Below are 23174 nucleotides of genomic sequence, written 5' to 3'. Positions count from 1 at the left end.
CTGGAGCCAGCTTCCCACGGCAGGGAGCACAGCTGGGACAAGAGGGCGGGATCCCGTGTTGAAGCTGCCACAGCTGGGCTGCTACTGCCGAGCTCTCCGATGCAGTGGATCAGTTTGGTCATGTCTGTCTGGTTTCAACAGAGCTGAAGTGCTTCACTAGAAGCCCAGATTCAGCAGGACCGTTGTACCACCTAGTCCCATGCTGGCTAGAAATACCTGTTCAAGGGCAGCTGCGTTCCTCAAGTCCTCCTGAAGTGGGAGTGGAGACACGCGCAGAAGGAAGCTGTGTTCTTCCTGCGATCTCGTGTGGGTTCAGGAAGGTGTCCACGTGAAAGGCCCAGGCTCGCTGCTTTTTCTACCTAGGTGAAAAAGCTTTAAGTGTTCCTTGCATTTGTACTACAGGCAGCTTCCTAATTCAGTTCAGTTTCCAAAAACGTTTAGTTCCTGCTGTCCAGGATCTGACTAGCCCTTGCAGAAGCCATTTGCAGTGAGGGGCTGTAGGAGGCCTCCCCCGTCACAAGACTTGACAGGTTTGGGGATTCTTGCAAGATTTCCCGCAAGTCAGGTGTTAGGGGTTTACGCTGCCACTCGCAAGCACTACTTTGCCCTGTTAACTTGCCATCAGCCATCTCTTGAAGCGCGGGACGCGCACTGTGTTTGGTCAGGAGGGGGCTGTGTGTGCTGTGTTGCCATGGTGTCACTTCAAAGTTTCAACACCACAGGGTGCGTTTCACCGGGATCGCTTGATTAACGGCCACGGGTGGGCAACGTGAGGCTAGGCTGCTGGTGTGGGAGAGGGGTGGGAAGAGGTGGCAGTTTGAGAATGGGAGCGGGATGGCAGCTGGATAAGTGTCGCATTTCCACGACCACTTGAGCAGCGCAGCCGTAGCGCACCGAGGGATACGTCGCTGCACAGTTACTTAGGCATTTCTTGGCCTGCTCTTCCTTCTAGCAGGCTGGGCCGACCCTTCCGCCTTAATTAAAACCTCTTTTATTGTCTCTGTTAAGGTGGCCTCTGCCAGGGTCTAAAACCGAGTTGCCACTGAAGATCTCAAACACTCAGCACTGTTAACATTCCTTAGATTTGGCCACTTTGTCCTCCTGTCCTCTGAAGCGTCCCTCTGACCTGGGCTCACCTCCACGCCTCTGCCGGCTCTGGAAGGACGGAGTGTCGGTGGGTTGCAGCATGCTGCTACGGCCTCGGGGAGTTACAACTTTCTGATGGCAACGCTCAGTCTAGCGCAGTGCAATAAAACGTGACTTCCGAGAGAGGGCTTTGCTGCAGAGCCAAAGAGGAGCTGTAGGTGCATGGGGAAGCATGCCCCTCAGGGAGGGAAATTCCTTCTTTCAGGAATCTTGTACAGTGATCGCTTCAAACACCGAGTTGCTGCATTGCGTCGTCGATCCTGTGTGCTTTACTCCAGTTTGCTCTGACCAAGACTGGCGGGCTGTGCTGGTCGCTCGTACTGCAGGGCATTTGGCATCCTCGGGGGCTGCAGACCGCGCCCCCCCCCCGTGTCCGCTGCCGGCTGCGAGCGGCGCTGGACCAGATGCCGATGGCTCTTCAGAGCTGCGGCCGCTCCATGTAAGGAACAGCAAAGAGCTGCGGCCTGCGAGGGGCTGTGCAGGAAGGTGACGATGTCACCGGCCGAGTGGAGGCCGTGTCTGCTTTGCGTGGGGCAGAATTTCCCGAGATGATCCTGCTCTGCCGGGGGAATAACAGCTTAACTGCCGGCTGCAGTGATCCGCAGGGCTCGCGGCTCGGTCCCACGCGCCAGAGTCTCCAAGCCGCCCTGGAGCGACCGGTGGCTTGTGTCCATAGCTAAAGGCTAGCCGGGTGTCGTCTGCAGCACCCGCAGGTCCAGCACGTTGCAAAAGCCCGGACTGTGCTGGCCAAGGCCATCTACTCTTTGTTAGCCAGGGCTGAAGGAAGCGGCTGTCGGTGATGGGGAAGGGAAGCCACGCGCGGTCAAGTCACCGTCCTCATCCCGGTTCCGGCGGGGAGGGACCACGCGTGCCGGGAGGGAGAAGGCAGGCCCGCGGGCTGAGCTGCCGCGGCGGGTTTTTGCGCTGGTCTTGGTTATTTGTCGTTGGCGTCTTGTTCCGCGCCGGCGGGCAGGGGGTCGGGTGAAGGGACGGGAACACGCGGTGAAGCCGCTTCTCTCGGCCGGTGGCGTGAGGCCGCGGGAGCCGCTCTGCGTGGCGGGAGCGGGCCCTTGCCAACGCTGGCGTCGGTGGGGCGAGTGGGAAGAGCCGGGCACGGCCACGCTCGACTGCCAAAACGCTAGCCTGGGTGGCCGAGGGGCGCCGGGGGCGGGTGGGATTCGGCAGCGTCACGGCAGCCGTGGGGAGACGAGCCGTCTCCGTGCCGCTTCTTTGACGGGAGCCCCGCGAATTTCCCTTCGCGGAACGCTCCCTGCCCCGCGCCGGGGAGTCCCGACCGCCGTCCCGGGAGCGGCCTCCCGTGAGGCCCCCCCCCCCCCCCCCCGCCGTGGGCGTGGGTAAACAGGCGCGACCGGAGCGGCGGCGGGGCCGCATCGCGCCCTGCCGGGCCGGACGGGGCACGCGGGACCGGTCGTTGCCGCGGGGACGGGCACCCCACGCGTGTCCCGCCGCCGCTCCCCGCCTCCGCAGAGGGAGCACCGGGCCGCGCGTGGCCGCCACCAACGGCCGCCGGAGCACGCGCCGTGCGCTTCCCCTCCCGCCCCGCCCCGTCTCGCGTGGGGGCGTGGCGCGGCGTGTCCGGCCCCGCCCCTCCCGCCGCGGCGCCTGTCTCTTTAAGCGCGGCGGGCGGGGCGCTCCCATGGTGCCCCGCGGCGGGCGGCGTGGATTTTAAATCCGCTCGGCCAATGGGGAGCGGCCGCGGGCGCGTAACGCTCCGGGGCCGCGTTTGAATCGGGCAGCGCCTGCCGCTGCCTGCGCCTGCCTGCGCCGGCCTCCCCCACCCGGCCTGCCCCGGCCTCCCCCGGCCTGCCCCGGCCCGCCCCGGCCCCTGCCTCAGCCTCAGCCGGCCCCGGCCCCGCGCAGCTCCCGCTCCCCCAGCACCCCGGCCCGGCCCAGCATGAGCGCGGCGGGCGGCAAGGCGGCGCGGCCGGCGACCCTGGCGGAGCCGGCCCGGACGGGCGGCGCGGCGGCGGGCGGGAAGGAGGTACCGAAGGTGCTGGTGGACCCGCGGACCCGGCGTAGCTTCGTGCGCGGGCGGTTCCTGGGGAAGGGCGGCTTCGCGCGGTGCTACGAGCTGGCGGAGACGGAGAGCCGCGAGGTGTTCGCGGGCAAGGTGGTGCCCAAGTCGCTGCTGGTGAAGCCGCACCAGAAGGAGAAGATGTCCATGGAGATCGCCATCCACCGCAGCCTGGCCCACCGCCACGTCGTCGGCTTCCAGGGCTTCTTCGAGGACGCCGACTTCGTCTACGTCGTGCTGGAGCTCTGCCGCCGCAGGGTGAGGGGCCGGGGGGGGCGGCGGGACCCGGCGGTTGGGGGGGGGAGGGGGTGGGTGTCGGTGTCACCCGGTGCTGACCGTCCCCCGCAGTCGCTGCTGGAGCTGCACAAGCGGCGGAAGGCGCTGAGCGAGCCCGAGGTGCGGTACTACCTGCGCCAGACCATCCTGGGCTGCCAGTACCTGCACAGCCACCGCGTCATTCACCGGGACCTCAAGCTGGGCAACCTTTTCCTCAGCGACGACATGGAGGTGAAGATCGGTAGGTGCCTGCGACGTGATGCCCTGCCAGCCCCCCGTGGCTGCCCCACGGCAGGGACCCCAGCCCTGGGGACCAGCCATCCAGGGCATCTCCGGTCATACTCCGTCCCTCCCAGGCGACTTTGGTCTGGCCACCAAAGTGGAGTACGATGGCGAGCGCAAGAAGACCCTGTGTGGGACCCCCAACTACATCGCCCCGGAGGTGCTGGGCAAGAAGGGGCACAGCTTTGAGGTGGACATCTGGTCCATCGGCTGCATCATGTGAGTCAAAATGCCTCCGTGCGGCCATGCCGCGGGCTGGACGTGGGGCCGGGCGGTCCCTGTGGTCCGGGTCTCCTTGGGCCCTCTGGGTTTTGGCGTGAGCCAAAGCTTTGGGCGTGCTGTCTCCAGAGCTGAGCCCCGCTGCCAGCCAGCACGCGACCTCCCCCGTGCTCCGCACACGCTGGGGCATGTGTGTCTGCAGGCTGATCTGCTACGCAGCACGGCTGTCTCGAGGCATTTCCCAAAAGCCCACGCTTCCCAACTGGAACTTTCCCCAGAGGGTACTAGATCCCAGCTTCCCTTTTCAGGGGGCAGGAACCAGGCACAGTACTCACAGCTGTCTGTGCTACTGCATGTCCAATGCCAAGTGTGTTCCCTCTGCCAGGAAAGTCCCAGGGCATGCTTAGGATGGCATCGCTTCTGCACACAAGTCTCAGAGTCTCCTTTGCAAAACTGACATCCTTTTGTCTGTAAACCCGCAGGTACACTCTGCTGGTGGGGAAACCACCTTTCGAAACTTCTTGTCTAAAAGAAACGTACATCCGAATCAAGAAGAACGAGTATACTATTCCCAAGGTATGGTGCTTCCTGCGGGTGGATCCGTTCGCCTCGTAGCAGTTCTCGGTCAGCCTTCTGCTGCGCCATCCTGTTTCTGGCACTTAACGGGCTCTCATGTAATGGTGAAACCACTCTTTTTGCGCAGTGCTAGGAAGGGGATGTTCAGTCGGTGGTGTAGCGAACCTGCAGGGCCATCTTCCTCTTGGGGAGCCAGCAGCTCCCCGCCCCCATAACCCAGCAAAAACCCGAGCTGGGCAGTTGGCACGTGGGGTTAAATGGACGTGCTCAAGTCCATGAGGTCTGGGCCAGGTCCCCAGCTCATCCTGCTGCTGTTGATTCGGTCTTGCTAAAGTCAGTCGACTTTATGCTTTGCGTACCGTTAGGAGACAGCTCTCCATGCCTGCCCAATTCTGTTTCCCCAGGCTTGCGTCCCGCTTGCCTGACACAGCACAGGAGCTCTGCTCCAAGCAGAACTTCCCCCGGGTTGTACATCCAATGCATTTGTCACTAGTGTGCATTGTTTGACCCTTATCTCTAAACTCTGCCTGTCTCCCTTAGCACATCAACCCCGTAGCTGCTAACCTCATCCAGAAGATGCTGAGGTCCGACCCTGCCACCCGCCCAACTATCGACGAGTTGCTGAATGATGAGTTCTTCACGTCGGGCTACATCCCCAGCCGCTTGCCCACCAGCTGTCTCACCGTTGCACCTAGATTTTCAATTGCTCCCAGTGGACTTGAACTGAATGGGCGAAAGCCGCTGACTGCACTCAACAAAGGTAAGTGCGAGTGTCTGGAGGTGAGGCTGGACCGCAGCGCTGGATGAGAGCCTGCCTGGCATCCAGCAACTTCCAGAACCATCGGTGGGGAACGTGGTGCTCCCTCGCCTCTTCTCCCAATTCTTATGAAAACCTGGAGCATTTTGTGAGTGAGAGAGAGGTCTCCTCGCTCTTTGCCCAGAGCCAAAGCAGGGAGGAAATGCCAGCACTAGCTCTAGCTATATGGTATACATGTGTTTCTTATAGCTAGGGTAGAATGTAAATCTGGTGCCTTTAGAAACCTACTCCCTGGTCGTGCCTCCACTCTTCTCTTTCCTGGCGCAGGACCAGACAGCCCTGCACTAGAGAACTTGCCTGAAAAGGAAGACGTAGCTGGGCTGCGGGAGCTGGGAGATGCTGTTGACTGTCACTTAGCTGACATGTTACAGCAGCTGACTGCAGTCAACTCGGCCAAGCCCTCCGAGAGAGTGGCAGTGAGACAAGGTGAGTCCGGGGACAATCCCGCAGGCACTGGCCTTCCTGGTAACATGCTTCTCTGTCACTCTGATGCTGTTGTCTGAAATGAGAGACCAGCTGACCTCAGTTTCAAACTGGAAGGCTGAGAAGCGATGTAGTAGCCACTTACCTTCCTTTTGGCCCTGCTTGCTTGCTGGGACGCACAGGATTACTGTGAAGCGTCTTCTAACAAACTCCTTTCCTCCTTGCAGAAGAAGCTGAAGACCCAGCCTGCATTCCCATCTTCTGGGTTAGCAAATGGGTGGACTACTCGGATAAATATGGTCTAGGTAAATAGTATGGGGGCAATACTTCAGCCTTTTCTAGTTTCTGAAGAGGCTGGGGGAAGCTTTGATTTGGGCGTTGCATAGGTCTGGTTCTTTAATCACAGTGTTCCAGTGCGTGTGTCCAAGACCACCACCGGGAACGTTAGCAAATACCCAGTGAATCCAGAGTAGCAGTCAGTGAACATCAGCCCTGGCCGCTTTAAGGTGGAAGATGGCTACGTGCTGCGTGAAAGGGCTGGCCTTGCTCCGCAGTGAGCACGTGTACCTGCTGTGGCAGCTAAAGTTGCTTCTGCAGCAGGTGATGCAGCAAGGGAGGATGACAAATCCAGAGGAGGAAAAAGTGCCACCCAGACCTCCACAAAGAGGAGAACGTTTGGACTTGGTGGGGTGGCTGTCAGGGAACCCCTAGATGACACAGCCTTCTGCCTTCGCGTTTCACACAACTGGTGGTCCCATGTATTTGAAGGCCTAATGGGCTCCCTTTTGAACTAGGTTACCAGCTGTGTGACAACAGCGTTGGAGTTCTCTTCAACGACTCCACTCGTCTTATTATGTACAATGACGGGGACAACTTGCAGTACATCGAGCAAAACAGCACCGAGTCCTACTTCACCGTGAGATCCTACCCCTCTGCCTTGAACAAGAAGGTCAGTCCTGGGGACAGGAGCCCTCGCTGGGGGTGGCTACTCCTGGTGAGACTTCTGCCAGCCTTGTTGGGTTTTGTTGGCAGGGTGGGTCCCAGAGAGGATCACCTGTAACTTGGGGTTGCTGGCATTCTGCAGGCTTCCCCTTGGCTGGTGAAACACGGCCCCAAGGACAGACGCTAGCAGCTCTGTTTATTTCTGAGGCTCATTTATGGGCAGCTTCACAGAATTAAGTGCTCAAAGACTTGCATGTACCAAAGTTCAGCAAAGCGAGTCTCAAGTGTCACAGACCTAGTTAACTTTGAGTGTGAGAATTTGCACAAGTTTGTGCAGTGACACCTCAAGCTCTGAAAGACGCAAGGAGGCTCTGGGACTGTGCTAGCAGCCCCTGCCCTCCCCAGATAGCAGGGGTCATCCTCAGCCTGTCTGCTCACAGCCTTGCCTCTCTGCAGATAACACTATTGAAATACTTCCGGAACTACATGAGCGAGCACTTGCTGAAGGCGGGTGCTAACATCACGCCACGGGAAGGAGACGAGCTGGCCCGTTTACCCTACCTCTGCACGTGGTTCCGGACCCGCAGCGCCATCATCCTGCACCTCAGCAACGGCACTGTGCAGATCAACTTCTTCCAGGTGAGGCGGCTGCTCTGCCTTTTCCAGGGCCCTGGCTCCAGCTGCTGGAAGAGCCCCGCTACGCGCAGCGCTGGAGGCAAGGCAGCAGGAGGGTATAACCTGAGCTAAAGCTTTGCCCGGTGAACCGAGCACTGGGAGGCTCCTAACTCCCCTTGCTGGTATGTCAGCCACCCAGACACTCCTAGCTTGCGAAGGGGCTGTGTCTGCTAGCAGGAGGGAGGCTGCTGCACAGTCTTAGGTGCGGTCTTGAGCTGGCCAGCCACATCCTTTTGTTCCCCTTTGCAGCCCCTTTGCAATCTGTGAACGAATGCTGCAGCGCAGTGCTTCATCAGCACGCTTCCGGGTGCAGCTGGGATGCCCCAGCTACTTTGGAGATGGTTCATCCTGAGAAAATGCAGTCCCCAAGGAGCAGAGTGCTCAGGGTGATGGTGTGTTCTCTCCCCACAGGACCACACCAAAGTCATCTTGTGCCCTCTCATGGCTGCTGTCACATACATCGATGAGAAACGGGACTTCCGCACGTACAAGCTGAGCCTCATCGAGGAACACGGATGCTGCAAGGAGCTGGCCAGCCGGCTCCGCTATGCTCGCACCATGGTGGAGAAGCTCCTCAGCTCAAAGTCTGGCTCAGCCCGTGTGAAACCCTCTGCTTAGACCTTGTTCTCGATGGACTCAACATCTGTGCCAAACTGTCCCGGCTGTGGATGGGGAGGTCTAGTAGCATCCCTGCTCGCACTGTAACCTCCCGTCGCGTAGCTGGGCTCCCGCGCCTGGGCACGGCCTAGCTGCCCCAAGGAAGCCCCTGATGCTGTGGGAACGGCACTGTTCACTCTGACTGCTACCCAAAGGTTTCTTACCCCCCACTCCTAATAGAAAGTCTGTTTTTTAATTGCATACCTAGTCTTTTTTCCTAACTTCCCAAAGCCAAAAGCCTGACTCAAAAACCAACCCTCCTGTCTGAGGCTCCTGGGCCTTCTCTTGAGAGAACAAAGCAGGGGGAGAGCAGAACTATCATGTGAGTTATTTGTACGTGTCTGTGCTGATGCTCGAGGCTTTTGTTTCCTCCTGTAGAAATTCAGGTAAGATATTTAACATGCCCAGGGTGAGACTGAGCAATCAGCCTTTTAATACTGAAATTAATCTCCATGAAACCTAAACTTTTGTATATTGCATAACTCGATTAAAGATTGTTCGCTGCAGTGTCCGGCCTGTCGTGGTTCTCTTCGGCTTGCTGTGAGGGAGGGAGCAGCGCCTTGCCCCTGGTTTCCCCTCCGAGCAAGAGCTGCCCTCTTCATGAGCTCACGCTGTCTGCTTGATGTCTGATCTCCCCAGCTGGGCTGCGGGAGAGGAGACCTGGGGGCAATGGCAGGAGCTGTGCTCTAACCTGGGGGCTGACAGCCCTACCTCCTCATTTCCCATTTGGCTGCCTCTCTTTACTGCATGAAAGATGCTCAAAACTGTCACTATAGAATTAGGAAAAGTTTCCTGTAGTAGACTTCAGCAGGAGCCCAGTAAGCTTTCTCCCACCACTGCTGACTGCCAGCACCTACTGGTGCTCTCGGGCCAGTTCATTTTTAAGCGGGACAAGCTTTTTAGTTTTTATTTTTTTATAACATTTTGTATAAAATGCTCTAGGCTGTACAGTATTCTGAAAAGAAACCAGGCACAAACCCCTTGCTACCTGTGTAACAAAATCCCACACCCCAGCGCACAGAGGAATCGGACTGTACAAAATTATTGCTATTCCAGAGAGGAAGCCTGGCCGAGGGGCTCCGGGGCTGCCCACGGAGCCAGCGGTGCTGCGCTTGGAGGCTGGCTCGTATGAAATACGCTCCCATGGGGATGCTGTAAAACAGAACACCCGTGGGACACCTGCCCTGGGGCAGCCGGAGAGGCCGTAGGAGCTGCAGGCACAGGCGTGCGTTCAGAGGGAAGGGGTCCCCGGGGAGAAGGGGTTTCCCCAGCCTCTGTGTCCTGAGAAAACCGCTCCTGAACGGCTGCGCTGCTGTGCAAACTGCCTGGGGCTCCTGGGCGCAGGACTGACGCGGGGGGCTCTGGCCTGGCACAACGATGGGCTGCTGGTGACCAAAAAGGAGAAAACCTTCTTCTCAGCCCAGCTGAGATTAGAAACTTTGGTATTGGTATTGTACCGGAGGCCCCAGGCCTCTCTGCGGGGCTGGTGGCACCCTCAGCAGCCCTGATGCAAATAGCAGGTCCGAGCCCTGGGGTGGCTGCTAAAAGCTGACACGCTGTGCCTCAGCCTCAGCCGGGCTGAAGGATCATCTCCAGTGTCAAGACGGGTATATCGGTCCTGGTCACAGCCACGTTGGACACGCGCTCACAGAGCCGCCTTCCCAGGCACGCGGCACGGCAGGACAAAGTGCGCCGATCCTGGGTGAACGCCCCCCTGGGACCTGCTGCACCGCTCTGCCCGTGCATCGCTGCCGGCTGCCTTCAGGAAAACCCAACGCGCGTTTTCTTCCTTCTTCTCAAACACCGTGTCCACCGCAGAGATTTTTTTGTTCTCTGACAAATGCCTTCAGGCGACTGTGAGCGTTTGCAAAGGTGGGTGCCCAGAGGGTCCCTCTTGGGCTCAGGAGACCCCAGGTCAGAGCCCAGTGCCACCCTACGCTCACCTCTTCTGGACCATGCTGCTTGTAACCCATGCGTACGCTGGGTGAGCAGCCAGTCCTGGGGCCCCACCTCACCCCGGGGAGGGGGAGAAGGGCACGGGCGAGCGCCCGGGGCTGCTCCCAGCTGCCGCAAGACGGGGCCGCGGGTGCGGGCAGGGAGGAGCGGCCGCAGCAGCCTCGCACCGTGGGTGCCACCCCGGCACGCGTCCCCGCTCACTTGCCGTCGCCTCCCGGCTCCTGGCAGTAGTAGGAGTGGAAGAGCCGCTCGTGGGCGCAGACTCTCATGGCCCCGTGCGTGTGCAGCAGCAGGCGGGGGAAGCGGGCGGTGAAGTACTGCACAAAGCCCTCGGGGACAGAGCCCAGGGCTGCCCGGACATCGGCCGGCAGCTCGTGGTAGTGATGCTTCTGCAGGAGAGAGGGCGAGGTGAGCAGGGGCAGGGGGGTGCGGGGGTGCGGGGGGCCGGGGGGCCGTACCTTGTTCCTCATGGCCCGCAGGAGGTCGCGCACCGAGCCCCCCTTGTAGGTGCGGAACTTCCTCAGGTCTGCGGAGAGCAGGAGAGACGCTGAGCGAGGGGGGATGCGGCCGGGGCGAGGGGCACGGGGCTGCCACAGCCCCTGGCACTGCCGACACCGGCCCGAGCCCCCGCAGCCCGGGACGTGCACGGGGAGCAGCCTGCGGCAAACCCGGGCACTGCTCTCCCTCCTCCCAAGAAAGGGCTGGCACCTTTACCCCTCCTGGTTTTTGGTTCCTGGGCACAAGCAGGTGCCTCCTGCCCAGTAAGGAGGCACCGGACCCACGAGTCCCATTCCCCGCCTGATTCTGCGTGAAAGGCGGCAGCAGGCTCAGCCTGGCCCCCCTGCGCTCACCGGTCTGCAGCGGGAGGGAGATGTGGATCCTCCAGTTGGTCCTCACCACCGACCGTCCCCCTGCCTCCAGGGCCGAGACGATGGGTCCCTCAGCAGGCTCCTTCTCGATGCGGTCGCTGACGTCCTGCGTGCCCAAGAGCAGGGACGGGGCAGGTATGGCACTGCGCTCTCCCCACACCGCCCTGTCCAGCACCAGGGAACAGAGCCGCCGCCGAGGGGGGACGAAGAGGGCTTGGCCCTGACCCCAAACCCAGGGACCCCCCACCCCTTGCAAAAGTAGCTCAAAATGAGCATGTTGACCTAAATAAATACAGCTGTTTCCAGCACTTGTTTTTTCAGAGCACACCTACGTTTGCTGCCTGGTGGGACGGCAGGCGCTCACCTGGAAGAAGTGCAGCTGCTTCTCCTGACTCCAGAAAAAGGGGTGCACGAGGACCACGGGGGCCGAGGGCCGGCGCTGGGGCTCGGGGCTGATCATTGCCGCAATCAGCTCTCGCGCAACAAGGTTGTCTGGTAGGCGAAACAACACAATGGAGCACTAAACCCCCCCCCGAGAAGGACTGGGAGCTGTGCCCCTCGGCTCAGGGCTTCCCCACGGGCACAGGGTCTCACCGTGAGTTTCTTCCTGCAGGCAGCTCAGCTGGTAAGAGCCCGACAAGATGTTGGCCTGTCGCCGCAAGCTGTCCCCAAAAGGGTGCTGCCCTCCTGACACCACGTAGTAGAAGATGCAGCCGGCTGAGAAGACGTCCACAGCGCACGTCTGCAAAACACGAAGGGCGAGATGGGACCCTCGCGGCCAAGGGAGAGGAAAGCTTCTGCCTCCCCACTTTTCCATTCTTTTATGTGAATGCTTGGTCATCTGCTACAGCGCGGCTGGAAAATGCATCACACCAGGGCTCCTGCCTGCCGTGCTTTCTGGAGTCAGTGAGGCACCCATCCCATCGGGTCCTTATCAGGGAAGAGGTTTTCAGAGGCACAGACAGAAGTCAGGACTTCATGGACAGACGGACACGCCAGGGCTGCTGGCACCTCGCCCAGCTGTGCGAACCGAGCCCAGTACGAGGTTACGTGGAGCACACTGCCAGCACCAGTACATGCCCCGCAGGGACCAGTACAGCAACCGGCTTCCAGCAGGAACAGGATTCCCTGGGCTAAACACCCAAGCAGAAGCATAACCTCCGCAGCGAGCCACAGCCCCCTCCGAGCTCCCCACCCCGGATTCCCAAGGACTGTAGCCAGATGAGACGCCCTGTGCTGAACACAGCCGGGCACCGTCCCCGCCAGGGCAGGGGCAGCTGCTGGCCGGGGCAGTCCTGGCGAGGAGCACCGGTGCTCTGCATCCGGGCCGGCTTGGGCTCCCGGAGCTTTTGTCTTAATTGTGCATTTCAGCAGCACGCTGCGAGGCCGCTGCCAGCACGGGGGACTCTGCCACGACGGGCTCGAGGAGGACCCTAGGCGAGGGGAGGCGTCCGCAGCTCACTGACAGGGTTCTCCTTCGGGGCCTCCTGCAGCACCTCGGGCGCGATCCAGCCCTCAGTGCCAGGGATGCCGGAGCGGAGGCTGAAGCTCTGTCGTCCCCCCTGAAGCTTCTTGCAGAGGCCAAAGTCAGAGATGACGGCTCGGATCTGCCCGTGGCGATTTGGGACGGAGATGAGGATGTTACAGGGCTTCAGGTCACGGTGGACTGGAAGACAGAGCGCGCGGTGTCACCTGCCGACGTGGCGGCGGGGCTGAAGCAGAAAAGGGCTCTGCCTGCCGCCCCGCGTGCTGCTGACCCGACGGCTGCTGTCTGAACCCCGCAGCCTCGGCCGAGGACGGGACCCGCTGCCCTCGGGCCCGTGCGCGGCGGTGGGGCGCTGCCCTCTCACCGATGCTCAGGGAGTGGAGGTGGGCCAGCCCGGACATGGTCTGACGCAGCAGAGACACCGGGTCCAGGCTGTGACGATCGAAGCTGGGGTTTTCCACGTACTGGAATCACACGGAAGTAGAAAGAGATGAAATCCTGATTTACTGGGGCAACCAAGGCAAGGTGTGCCAGGAGAGAGAGAGATTTCTCGCTAGGCTGACAGAGGTGGAAGGAGACAAGCCCACACGGAGGCCGTTTGTGCCCAAGGCTTGCCATTTCCAGGTCTACCAGTTGGCATCTATTCCTTCTGCAGCAAACTGCCCTCACTTGTGTCCTCGGGCCTCCACAGCTCCAGCAACCCTCCTGCTTTACGGAGCGGTAAAGGGACCCTTCTCCTCCCCCACGCCAAGTCTCTTCCCAGCACGTGAACAACCGCCCCGACCGATGCGGAGGCTCGGAGCTCCCCTGCTCCCTCCTGAGAGGGCAAATCGGCAGGAGAACAAGGGCAGGGGATTGACGGACACAGGAGCAGCGCTGCTGCTGGCTGCTCTGCCTCTCCGAAGCGCTTTGCAGCCTGCCCATGCCTGATCCGAGCCCTCTTCCCTCTGCCTGCTGGGGAGCGGGTTCGGAGCAGGGCTGTGCCCAAGGCCAGGCAGGAACCCCAGAGAGGGCTGCGACCGCGGGAGCTGGCTGCCAGCCCTGCCCTTGGGCATGCCCAGCACCCTGCCTCCGAGGGAGCACCGCGGGACCTCCCTAACAGCACAGACAAAACCAGACACGTGTCCCTGGGGACCAGCCTGCAAACAAGGGGATGGGGACATCGACTGACAGCCCCCAGCAGCAGCCCCATGCAGCCAGCCCCGTGTCCCCAGAACCGGGCAGGAGAGGGCTGCAGGCTCACCTCCTGCAGCGTGGCAGAGCAGAGCTCGATGGCGATGTAGTGGAACTGCTTGTCCTTCTCGGTGCAGAAGTAGCGGACGACGTGGGGATGCTCGTCCGACTCCCGGAGCAGCTGGACCTCGCGGTCCACGAGATGGAAACACTCGGGCAGGAGGCGCTTTACGGCCACGTTCCGGCCATCAAACTGTCCCCTGCGTGGAGAGTCGATGGCGGCGTCCATGCACGGCCCTCCCCAGCCAGCGCTGTAGATGCACAGCCCGGCCAGGCTCCGGCCGATGCTGGAAACTCGCCCCTCGGGGTCCTCAGCATGGGTCACCCTGGAGCGGCTCCCAAAGACTTGTCAAAGCCATGGACAGGCAGAAATCTCTGCAGAGAGCTGGAAACTGGGGGTTCAGGTTCCCCTGTTTGTAGGAAAATAACCTCCCTCGCTTTGTGCTGTGTTTAGTGCTGGGGAAAGGGGCTCAGCCAGAGCCAGGGGAACCTTACGAGGGACTAGACCTGCCGCTGCCGAGAGCTGCCCGGGGCGGGCACAGTCCAGCTGCCTGACAGCCTGGCGCAGGCAGGAGGGGAAGGGGAGCACAGGGTGCTGGTGTGAGGGGGAGACCTGCCCTGCGTGCCATTACCTGGTCACCGGAGGCCGTGAGCCCAGCTCTCCAGATGGGTTTGATGAGGACCATGAGAAGGGGAGGGTGGCAACCCATTCCCAAAAGCCCCTGAAGCACCAGCCGCCGGGCAGGCAAGGAGCTGCCTTGGCGCTGTGCTTGTGGCTCCCAGGAGAATGAGAGCGGAAGGAGGGCAGGCACCCGGGGTACCACCCACCTGAAGACAAAGGTTCCTCCAGCTCCGTGGCCCAGCACATCCTTGGGGTTAAAAGAAACCTTCCCAACTACAATCACGTCTGGTTCTGCACCTGCATCTGCAGAGGAAGACAGCCATCCTTCAACCTATGAGCCTTAGTCCTATACGAAGGACGTCCAGCTCTTTAACCACCTGGCCGTTCTTTGGGCCCTACTCTCTTGCAATTGCTTTTGTAGCCCGTGCTTATCCAGCAGCAGGTTCTGCATCTCCTCCCCCATCAGCTGGGGGGCAGCCCCCTGATCTGTGGGGCACCTCTGCTCCTGCTTTGGGTGATGACACCTACGGACAGAGACCCCCTCGCACCTTGCCTGTTCCCACCTGCACCCACCTTCAGCAGCTGCCGGGACAGCCGGACGCGGGCTGACCATCCCGTTAGCCAGGTCCTTCAGGCGGGCCAAGGGGCTGGAGCTCTGCGAGAGCTGCGACGTGCTTCCCCGGCTCAGCCCCGGCTCCCCGGGCTCTGCAGGGACGCCCTCCCCAGAGACCCGGCCCGGGAGCAGCATCTCCTGCTGCTGCTGCAGGAGCTGAATCTGCTTCTCCAGCTGCTGCTGCTGCACCGCATGCTGCTTCTGCAGTTTCTGGAACACAAACCACGGGAGCGCTCAGCTCCTGCGCCCAGAGCGGAGCCGGGGCATCGGCCGGGCTCGGCACAGGCAGCGCGTGCACCGTCTGTCCCTTGCCCAGCCGGCAGAACGCTGCGCGCCGCCTCGGCTCGTTACCACGAGCGCGTACGAGAGAGCGCGGGAGCTGTGCGGCTCATCGCAGCCACGACAGCGCTGCTTGCACCACAAGGACAAGAAAAAAGGGAGTCCCTGCCCCTTCAGAAGCGGCATTTCTGCGGCGGGCTCTTCCACGGGCCACCACTCACCGTGACCAGGAGGAAAAGGACTCCCCCGCCCAGCAGGGCTGTGCCGACGCCAGCCATCACCAGGTCCCAGGCGCCGGCCTCGGGGTAGACCTCCACCTGCTCCCTCGGCGCGGGGCCCGGCTGGAACTGCCCCTCGCTGCGGACGGCCGGCTCCTCGGGGCCGCCCGGGGCCAGGAACTGCAACACATGCCCAGAGCTGGGTGACACCAGAGGGACGGACCGCTGGGCACTCAGGTTTGGGACCCCCTCCCCACTGCAGCCCTGCACGCAGGACCCCCCTCCTCGTGCTACCCCACACCGGGGACCCAGCGCCCAGCCCCCGGACGGCCCAGCCCCTTCAGCGCCCCAGTGCTGCCCAAGGTCCCCCCCAGTGCAGAGGTGGGACCCAGCAGAGCTCCGCCACTCACGTCGTCAAACGCGGTCCTGGCGGGAGCAGCCCTGGGGATGATGGTCTCCGTTGTCTTCCTCAGGTTCTCCGGGAAGGCTCGTAGCATCGTCGTGTGGACCACAGGAGGCAGCTCGTGGTGCCCTGTGGTGGGAGCGAAAGAGAGACAACCGTCAGCTGGCCTCTGGTCCCAGCTTCAGTCCCTCATCTCCGCAGCGCTGACGCGGGCTCGCCAGACAGCCCTGGCTCTCCTGGAGAAGGGGCGTCGCTTCTCATGGGAGGCACAAAAAGCATCACAGCTACAACCTGCCGGCTCCCTCCCCAGGGACGGGGACCTGGAGCAGCAGCAGCCAGCGGAGAAAGGCAGAGGGCAAGGTCCCCTGCCCTCGGGACGCAGCGAGGAGCCTGACCCTGCCGCTCTGTGCCTCCCCTGCCACGGCCTCGAGACACCACCCTGCTTTCCAGACACGCCAAGGCAGCGTGGCCTCTCCTGCCATCGCACCCGTGAAGGCAATCACGGAGCAGGCTAATTAGCCCAGCGTCCGCATGCAGGGCTCGGTGCACAACGGCACACCCACCCGCACAGGTAATTGAGCCCCGCTTCAAAGGGTCCCTGCCCACCCCCCGGGTGGGGGTGGCCGCCGGCCCCTCCTGGGGAAGGGACAAGGATGGGCTGCAACCAGCCCCAAGCCGGAGTCACCGCAGTCCCTGAGGGTGAGTCACAGCCTTGGCCCCATTTGCCCCACTGAGCAAAGCAGGTTGGGCTGCCACCCCAAAACACACCGGCAGCTCGGGCTGCCCCTCCCCGGGCGCCCTCCGGGAGCGAGGACACAGGGAAAGCCCGCGCCCCTTGCGGGTCCGCACCTATTAGGAGCCACTGGTTGTGGAGCGAGGTGATGCTGCCCTGCGGGTACTTGACGTCGGTGCTGGGCGTGATCTCACACTCCCCTGACTCTCTCATGGTCACGTCATGCGTGGTGGGGCCGTCGATCCTGGCCAGCGTGATGCCCTGCGGCTGGGGGTCCGACAGCTCGTGGAGCACCACGCAGCCGGGACGCGCACCCGCCGCGGCTCGCCCCGAAAGGGGCCAGCAGGCACACTCACCACCAGAGCCACGCTGCCGTGGACCAGGGAGGTCAAGGCGTAGAAGCTGGCCGCGAACTTCCCCACGTAGAGCGCCGGCCTGCAGGGCAGGGACAAGCATCGGCCTTCCGCCCGTCACGGATCAGGGCGGCTGAGCAGAGGCAACGCAGATGCCACCGGCTGCCACAGCACAGGAACCACGTACAGCAGCTGGGTCTTGGTGGCAGCGAAACCCTTCATGGACTGGTAGCTCCTCTTGAGGAGGTGGATGTCCTGCGAGTGGAAGGTCAGGTAGCGCAGGGTCTCCATGGCCAGGTTGAGGTGGGGGATGCGGCGGAGGCTGTCCTGGTGCCACACGTAGATGCCGACCACGGGCGAGCCATAGTTCTGCGCCCACAGGACCTCCCCGCTCTCCTTGTCCAGCGTCACCACCAGCCCGTCCCCGCTTGAGGCGAAGTGTGCCATTTCTAGGCAGAGCCAGAGGGAGGGGGCGATGCGGCGGTGCTGCCCGCGGGGCTTGGTCCCCCTCCGCCCTGCCCCAGTCCTGCCACTGGCCGTGGGCTGCCGCCTGCCGCTCTGCTCCCACGAGAGCCGTGGCCGACACAGCAGCCGTTTTCCCCAGCAACCGGCACAGTCGAGACCCACCGGCCACGGCAGCATCTTCCCGGGGTCCCCGCAGAGCCAGGGTCCCGCTGCAAGCAGGGTGCGGGGGGAGCTGGCTCCCGTGGCTCCCGTGGCTCCCGCGTGCACGGCGGCCACTCACTGTAGTGGTAGGACTCCTCGCAGAGCGGTGCCGAGTAGTCGGAGAAGGTGGCGTTCCAGCGCAGCTCCCGCGACTTGGTGTCGTACATGGTGATGACGTACTCTGGGAACGAGAGCAGGGCACGAGGTCACTGCCCCGCACCCCGCTCCTGGGACCAGACGGGTGAACGGGGAGCAGGACTGGCTTACGGGTACGGCCGATGTAAAGCAGGGGACTTGACGGGCACAGATCGTCCCAGGCCTCTGTCGAGAGAGTGGTCTGCTTCTCTCCTGACTTGGGGTCCACGATGAACCAGGTGTCCTGCTTCTTCCCTGAGAACGAAAATGCATTTTCTGTAAGTCTCTGCAGTCCTGCTCTCCGTCCCCAAGGCTTCCTCCATTCTCCCCTCCACGGACATGTTGCCGGGAGGTCCCCGCTCAGCCTCTCCTCCTCCCTGGCCCCGGGTCCGGCGGAGCGGCCGGTCTCTGCGTACCGGTGTAGAGCACGCCGTCCGAACTGCGGCATGGCGAGGACTGGACCAGCTCCGGGATGGTGAACGGGAGCTTCTGCAACACAGGCGGCAGAGTGGATGCGGGGCCAGAGAAACGCCTCCCCGAGCAGCAGCCGTCCTGCCTTCAGGAGCGGGGTGGGAAGGAGAGGTCCCCCGGGACAGCCCCCTCCTCCTCGCCCGCCTTCATTGCTCGACCCCAAAGCAGGACCGAGCGGCGGGGAAGGAAAGCGTCCCAACTGTATTTGCCCCACGCCCACTCGGCTGACATCTTCCAGGTGCCAAGGACAAGCTGGAGCAGCCGAAGGCCCAGGCTCGCCCTGCCTAGCCGGTCTGCCTGGTCCCCCGGCCCGGTGAACCCCCCGGCTGTGGGCGGGCGGGATGCACGCAGCCCCGCAGCCCCACTGACCATCAAGCCTTCTTTGTTTTTTCCTCCCAGGATATACAGGCTGCCATCATTGGGGTCTGGAAGGAATGCCGGTCTGGAAAGGAGGAGAGAGGAGCATGAAACGCGAGCTGCCCCCGGCCCAGGGCACACGCCAAGGACGAGAGAGGAGCTGCACTAACGAATCCCCTTCAGCAGTTTGCTCCAGTGATTCACTACGGGGCTTGACCTTTCCCGGAAACCTCTGGCACTGGATTTGGTAGGAGGCGAACTCCAGCTCTGGGCCAGCCCGTAGCTCCATGCAGCCGCCCTGCGCCGGCCAGCTGTGCTGGCTCTGCGCCCTGCCCGCCCCAGGGGAGCTCTCTGCTGTCCTGCCTTCCCCCTGCACTTTCAGGTGGATTTTCCTCAATTTCTCTTCTACGCTTTTGTGCGCCGTGGTGCTGAGAGCTTCTGGGCTGTCTGTAGAAAGGCTACAGCCCAGCAGCAGGGAGCAGCTATTCCTCATCGTCATGCACGAAGTGCTAGGACACAGGGTAGGTTTAAGGCAACGCTATGGCAGGGGCTGGGAGGTTCATTTCTCCGAGGTTCCCCGTTCCTGCTGTGAATCTGTTGGTTCATCAGGGCAGTCGTGCACCTCCGAAAGGCTCCTGCGCGGCCCGCAGGCTGCCTGCCCTGCGAAGGGCGCTCTGCCCGTGGGGGATGACACTCACTCTGACACATAAACAGGCACCTGCAGAATAGGATCTGAAAAAGAGAGCGAAACGCAGACGTCAGCAGCCTCTCCCTGCGAGCAGGGACAACGTGGCAGTGTTTACCAAGCGCAGCCGTGCCCAGGTCCGCAGCCTATTTGCATTTCAGACCCAGAATAGGCCCTGCCGGCAGCGGGGGTCTGGCCCCCCGAGATGCTCTCCTCCATGCACGGAGGCTGCAGCTGGCAGCGTCCCCCGGGGCTGGAGGAACCGCCGGCCCAGAGCACGGCCAGCAAGAGCCAGGCCGGGGGGTGCAACCCCGACCCCGGCCAGCGACAAGCCCAGGGAGGCAGGCTGCGAGCGAGCACCCCCCGGGGCCGCTACTCACCATCTTTCAGGGTCCACTTGATGTCACCTGTGCTCTTGCTCACTGCATGAAGGTTTCCATCCAGAGTGGATATGAAGAGCAGCGTTTCTGGGACAGTCACAGCACCGCCTTTGAGGCACTATGGACAGAAACGCCGTCCTTAGAGAGCAGGGCTGGACTTGGGGACGAGCCCCTGTGGCCCGGGCCACCTCAGGCAGCTCCGCAGCCCCCCGCACCCAGCACGCCGCAGCAGCAGCAGACTGCGGGGAAGAGCCCCAAGGTCCCTTCTCGTCCCCAGTGAGGCAAGACTGGAAGGGAAAATAATTTATTTCCTTGCACCAGTGTATTAAATCTGCTTGTTCCTCCAGCTCCACCCGCACAGGTCACCCGCAGAATCGCATCTGCTAACGGCTGTTCGGAGGTGCTGTGTTCTATAAAGCCATGGCATTAAGCCCTGGCACTAAGGCTGCTGTGCTCGCAGTGAGTGGCACCACCGGCAGCGTGCGGCGCCCACGGTCCCTGGCTCCTGCAGCACTGGTCACATCCCACCGGTGCAGTCCTGGAGCCGGCACAGCCTTTCCCCTCCTCTGCCCCGCAGCCAGGCTTCTGCCGGCGGGGATGAGCTGCAGCGCGGCTGTTCCCAGCCACAACTGCCGGGTGCCTTTCTAAAGGTGACCCAAACAGCCCAGCTACCGGCTCCTTCCAGAAACAAACGAGTTGGGTGACTTTTCATGCCAAAAATGCAATTAATGCTCACCCAGGCCTTCAAAGCTACAGATTTCAGCTACCCTGACGTTGAGGGAGTAATTGCAAATTCACGCTGGGAAGAGGAGCTGCTGCTTCCGTGTACAGCGCCCGTACAGCAAGCGCCAGCTCAGCCGCCGCAGGCTGGCACACACGCCAGCCTCACCCCATCGGCAAACAGGGATCAGCAAACAGCACGGGGACCCAAACGGCTGCAGGGAGAGGCAGGGCCGGCGTGGCCGTCCCCCATGCCAGGGAGCCAGAGCAGCGCCCGGGCTCCCCGCTGGCTGCGATGCAGAAGCCGATGGAGCAAGCTGCCGCCCCGGTCACTCGTGTGGGGTGGCCAAAGAACATCCCTTGGTCCCAGCACGCCGCCCCGCAGCCCCCTCGCTGCCTCTCACCTGCTCCGTACCCGATCCTGGAGCCTGAGCCGGGCAGAGAACCCGGCCTGGGGACCCGGCCAGACTAAAGAGCGGGGACCGGCCGACAGCCTGTGCCAAGACGGTGCCCTACGTGTGAGCACGTGCCCATCCGCGGGGCAGAACCCGATGGCAGTAACAGACCAGCCATGGCACGGTGGGGCCAGGAGACACGTTCTCCCGTTCTCCCTTGAGTCGCTGGAATTCCTCCAGCTCCCACAACACAGACAGCAGCCCTGATGGTGCCAGGTCGCCTGTTCTCCGGCTGTACCTCCTGCCAGGAGCACACACCAGCTCCCTCCCAACACACCTCATGACCGCCCCTCTGCTTTGAGCCCAATTCTATTATTTGCCCTTCTCCTTGCTTAATTTTTAAGTGAGGTCAGAGCGAGTCTCCCAGCTCTCGCTTTGTGCGGAGGACGCGGTGGGGCAGGCAGAGGAGAGCGACTGCTCCCCACCACCGCTGCTCCAGCACCGTGCGGCCACGCAGGCAGGCTCGCTGCCGGCTGTGACAACAAGCCAGGCCAGCAGACATGGAGCTCTTGCGGTGTGGCCACCTGCACGAGGGAAACAGAACCGAGACCGCCGAGCCCTCCCAGCTGTCAGAGCTACAGCGGGCCCTGCGCTTGCGGGCTCTGCTCTTCCCTCCCCCCAATGCTCTGCAGTTTCTTCCATTTCTTCTGCAACTACTGTTTTTTCGGTGACAGGGCACTCGAACAAAGGCCAGGCTGCCCAGCCCGCTCCCTCCACACCACCATGGGCAGAACTGGGAGCACTGGGCGCCCGGGAGCAGCCGCCCTCCCCTCCACTCCCAGCCTCAGCTGCCCCAGCAGCCGTCCTGGCCGGCCCTAGCCCAGAAACGCGGCTGCTGTTCCCACGGGATGTCCGCAGGACCCGTGCTTTCCCAAGGCTCCCACCACGCCAGCCTGGAGGCTGCAGCAACGCCGCTGAGGCCGGAGCCCAGCCGTGGGCTCGGGACATGCTTGCTCCCCCAGTGACAGAGGGGGACGGCCGGAAACAGCCAGAAACACAGCACCAGCGTCCGCTGCTTCCTTTGCCGGAGCTGTGCTACTGACATCTGCCAGAGCCACCCTGGCACGCTGCCCTCCCCGCGACGGAAGCTGCCAGCCGGCTCCCGAGGGCACCAACCTGCCAGGCAGCAGCTCTGCAGGCAGGAGCAGGCAGGAAGGGGCCGAGGGCTCCCAGGGAAGGGGACTCTGCTCTCAGCCCCGGCCAGGCCCAGGGGTGGACGGCTTTCCCGAGCAGAGAGCAACCTCCGCCCTGGGCGCTGCGGGCGGCCCCTCACCCGGGGTGAGCAGCGCGGATCTCCATCACGCACCGGCCGACGCCGTTATCGTACGCCCCCGGGGCCCCGCACGCAACCGCCCTGACCCCGCAGACGCACCGCAGCCCCTTCGCCCCACAAACCGCGCTCTCCTGGGTGCCGGACCCCGCGCACCCGCGCGCTCTCGACGCGCTCGCTGTCACAAGCAGGAGGCTCCTGCCTGCGTCGCCACGCACTCACGCCCGCGGGTCTCACGCCCGCGAGGGGCTGCGCCGGCCTGCACGCCCACTCACGCCCGCGTGGAGCGGAGCGCGGTGCCTGCCGGCGCGCTCCCGAGCACGGGATGCTGCTGCCCACCCCGTCAGGCCCGGGGCGCACGTACTCACCGGGGCCGGTACCCCCACGCTCCCCCACCCGCAGGACACGCGCCCACGCGCACTCACACGCGGGGCACGGCCACGCACAGGTTCCCGCGCCGGAACCACGCCGGCGCCCGCACTCTCCCGCCCGCAAAGCGCCGGCACCCGCGCTCCCACCCGCGGACGCTGCCACGCTCCCACCCGCGGGCTGCGGCGCGGCCGTACCTGTGCCGGGAGCAGCACCAGCAGCACCGGCAGCACCGGCAGCAGCACCGGCAGCGGCGGCAGCCCCCGGGGCAGCCCCGGGCGCAGCGGCGCGGCGGGGCCGCCCATGTCCCGGACATGCCGGGGCCGCGGCGCGCAGGGCCGGGCCGGGCCGCGCTTATCGCCGCGCCGTGAGTCAGCGGGGCCGGGGCGGGTCCGGGCTGCGGCTTCCTGCCCCCTCCGCCCCCCCCGGCCCCGGAGGCCGCAGCCCCGGGCGCCCCGGTGCTCGCCGCCGCTTTCCCGAGCCCGTTGCACCAGCACCGGGCCCGTCCTCCCGAGGCTGGGCATCCCCCGGGCTGCCGCTCCCGTCCCCAGCCCCGCGGTTCTAACACCGCCGCGGGGAAAATTCCTCCGGCGGTAACGCGGGACCGGGCGTGAGGGCCCCCGCACCCCCCCGGCCCCCGGCCCGGCCCCGCGGGGAAGCCGAGGGCCCTTCCCGGGCGCCTCACACACCAACCCAGGCTGCCCCATCTCCGGAGCCGCGTCAAGAGCGAGCGGGGCACAGGGGCGTAGGAAAGGAACCGGGAGCTGAAGGGGGTTCCGGCAGGACGCATCGAACGCGACGACCCTGCCCCGTGCCGCGGGCACACCTCGACATTAAACTGAACGAGCACTTG

The 23174-nt window shown here is 63.3% G+C and overlaps 2 protein-coding genes across 3 annotated transcripts; one reads left to right on the top strand and one right to left on the bottom strand.

The window, feature by feature from the left end:
- Positions 1-2842: 2842 nt before the first annotated feature.
- Positions 2843-8549, top strand: PLK1 (polo like kinase 1). Its single transcript, XM_072878668.1, has 10 exons — positions 2843-3439; positions 3530-3698; positions 3814-3958; positions 4441-4534; positions 5075-5294; positions 5619-5777; positions 6002-6079; positions 6569-6723; positions 7173-7355; positions 7803-8549. The coding sequence occupies exons 1-10, from the start codon at positions 3062-3064 to the stop codon at positions 8007-8009; spliced, it is 1788 nt and encodes a 595-aa protein (XP_072734769.1). The 5' UTR covers positions 2843-3061; the 3' UTR covers positions 8010-8549.
- A 392-nt stretch (positions 8550-8941) lies between these two features.
- Positions 8942-22709, bottom strand: ERN2 (endoplasmic reticulum to nucleus signaling 2). 2 transcript variants are annotated; one of them, XM_072877999.1, is made up of 22 exons: positions 22519-22709; positions 19508-19625; positions 19065-19174; positions 18455-18527; positions 18031-18103; positions 17747-17869; positions 17559-17660; positions 17001-17262; positions 16817-16895; positions 16577-16727; positions 15735-15856; positions 15328-15504; positions 14788-15037; positions 14421-14517; positions 13603-13792; positions 12724-12823; positions 12340-12539; positions 11468-11615; positions 11238-11365; positions 10856-10979; positions 10463-10530; positions 8942-10393 (listed from the first exon to the last, which is right to left on the bottom strand). In XM_072877999.1, exons 2-22 carry the CDS (start codon positions 19508-19510, stop codon positions 10202-10204), a joined length of 2772 nt encoding a protein of 923 aa, XP_072734100.1. In that variant the 5' UTR covers positions 19511-19625; positions 22519-22709; the 3' UTR covers positions 8942-10201. The 2 variants fall into 2 exon arrangements, with proteins under 2 accessions (XP_072734100.1, XP_072734099.1); XM_072877998.1 differs by having other exon boundaries at positions 19141-19174.
- Positions 22710-23174: the final 465 nt, after the last annotated feature.

This window comes from Ciconia boyciana, chromosome 13 (assembly GCF_034638445.1).
Source record: "Ciconia boyciana chromosome 13, ASM3463844v1, whole genome shotgun sequence".
Lineage (NCBI taxonomy): Eukaryota > Metazoa > Chordata > Aves > Ciconiiformes > Ciconiidae > Ciconia > Ciconia boyciana.
The sequence above is the reverse complement of the archived record's forward strand: the minus strand, read 5'-3'. Positions and strand labels throughout refer to the sequence as shown.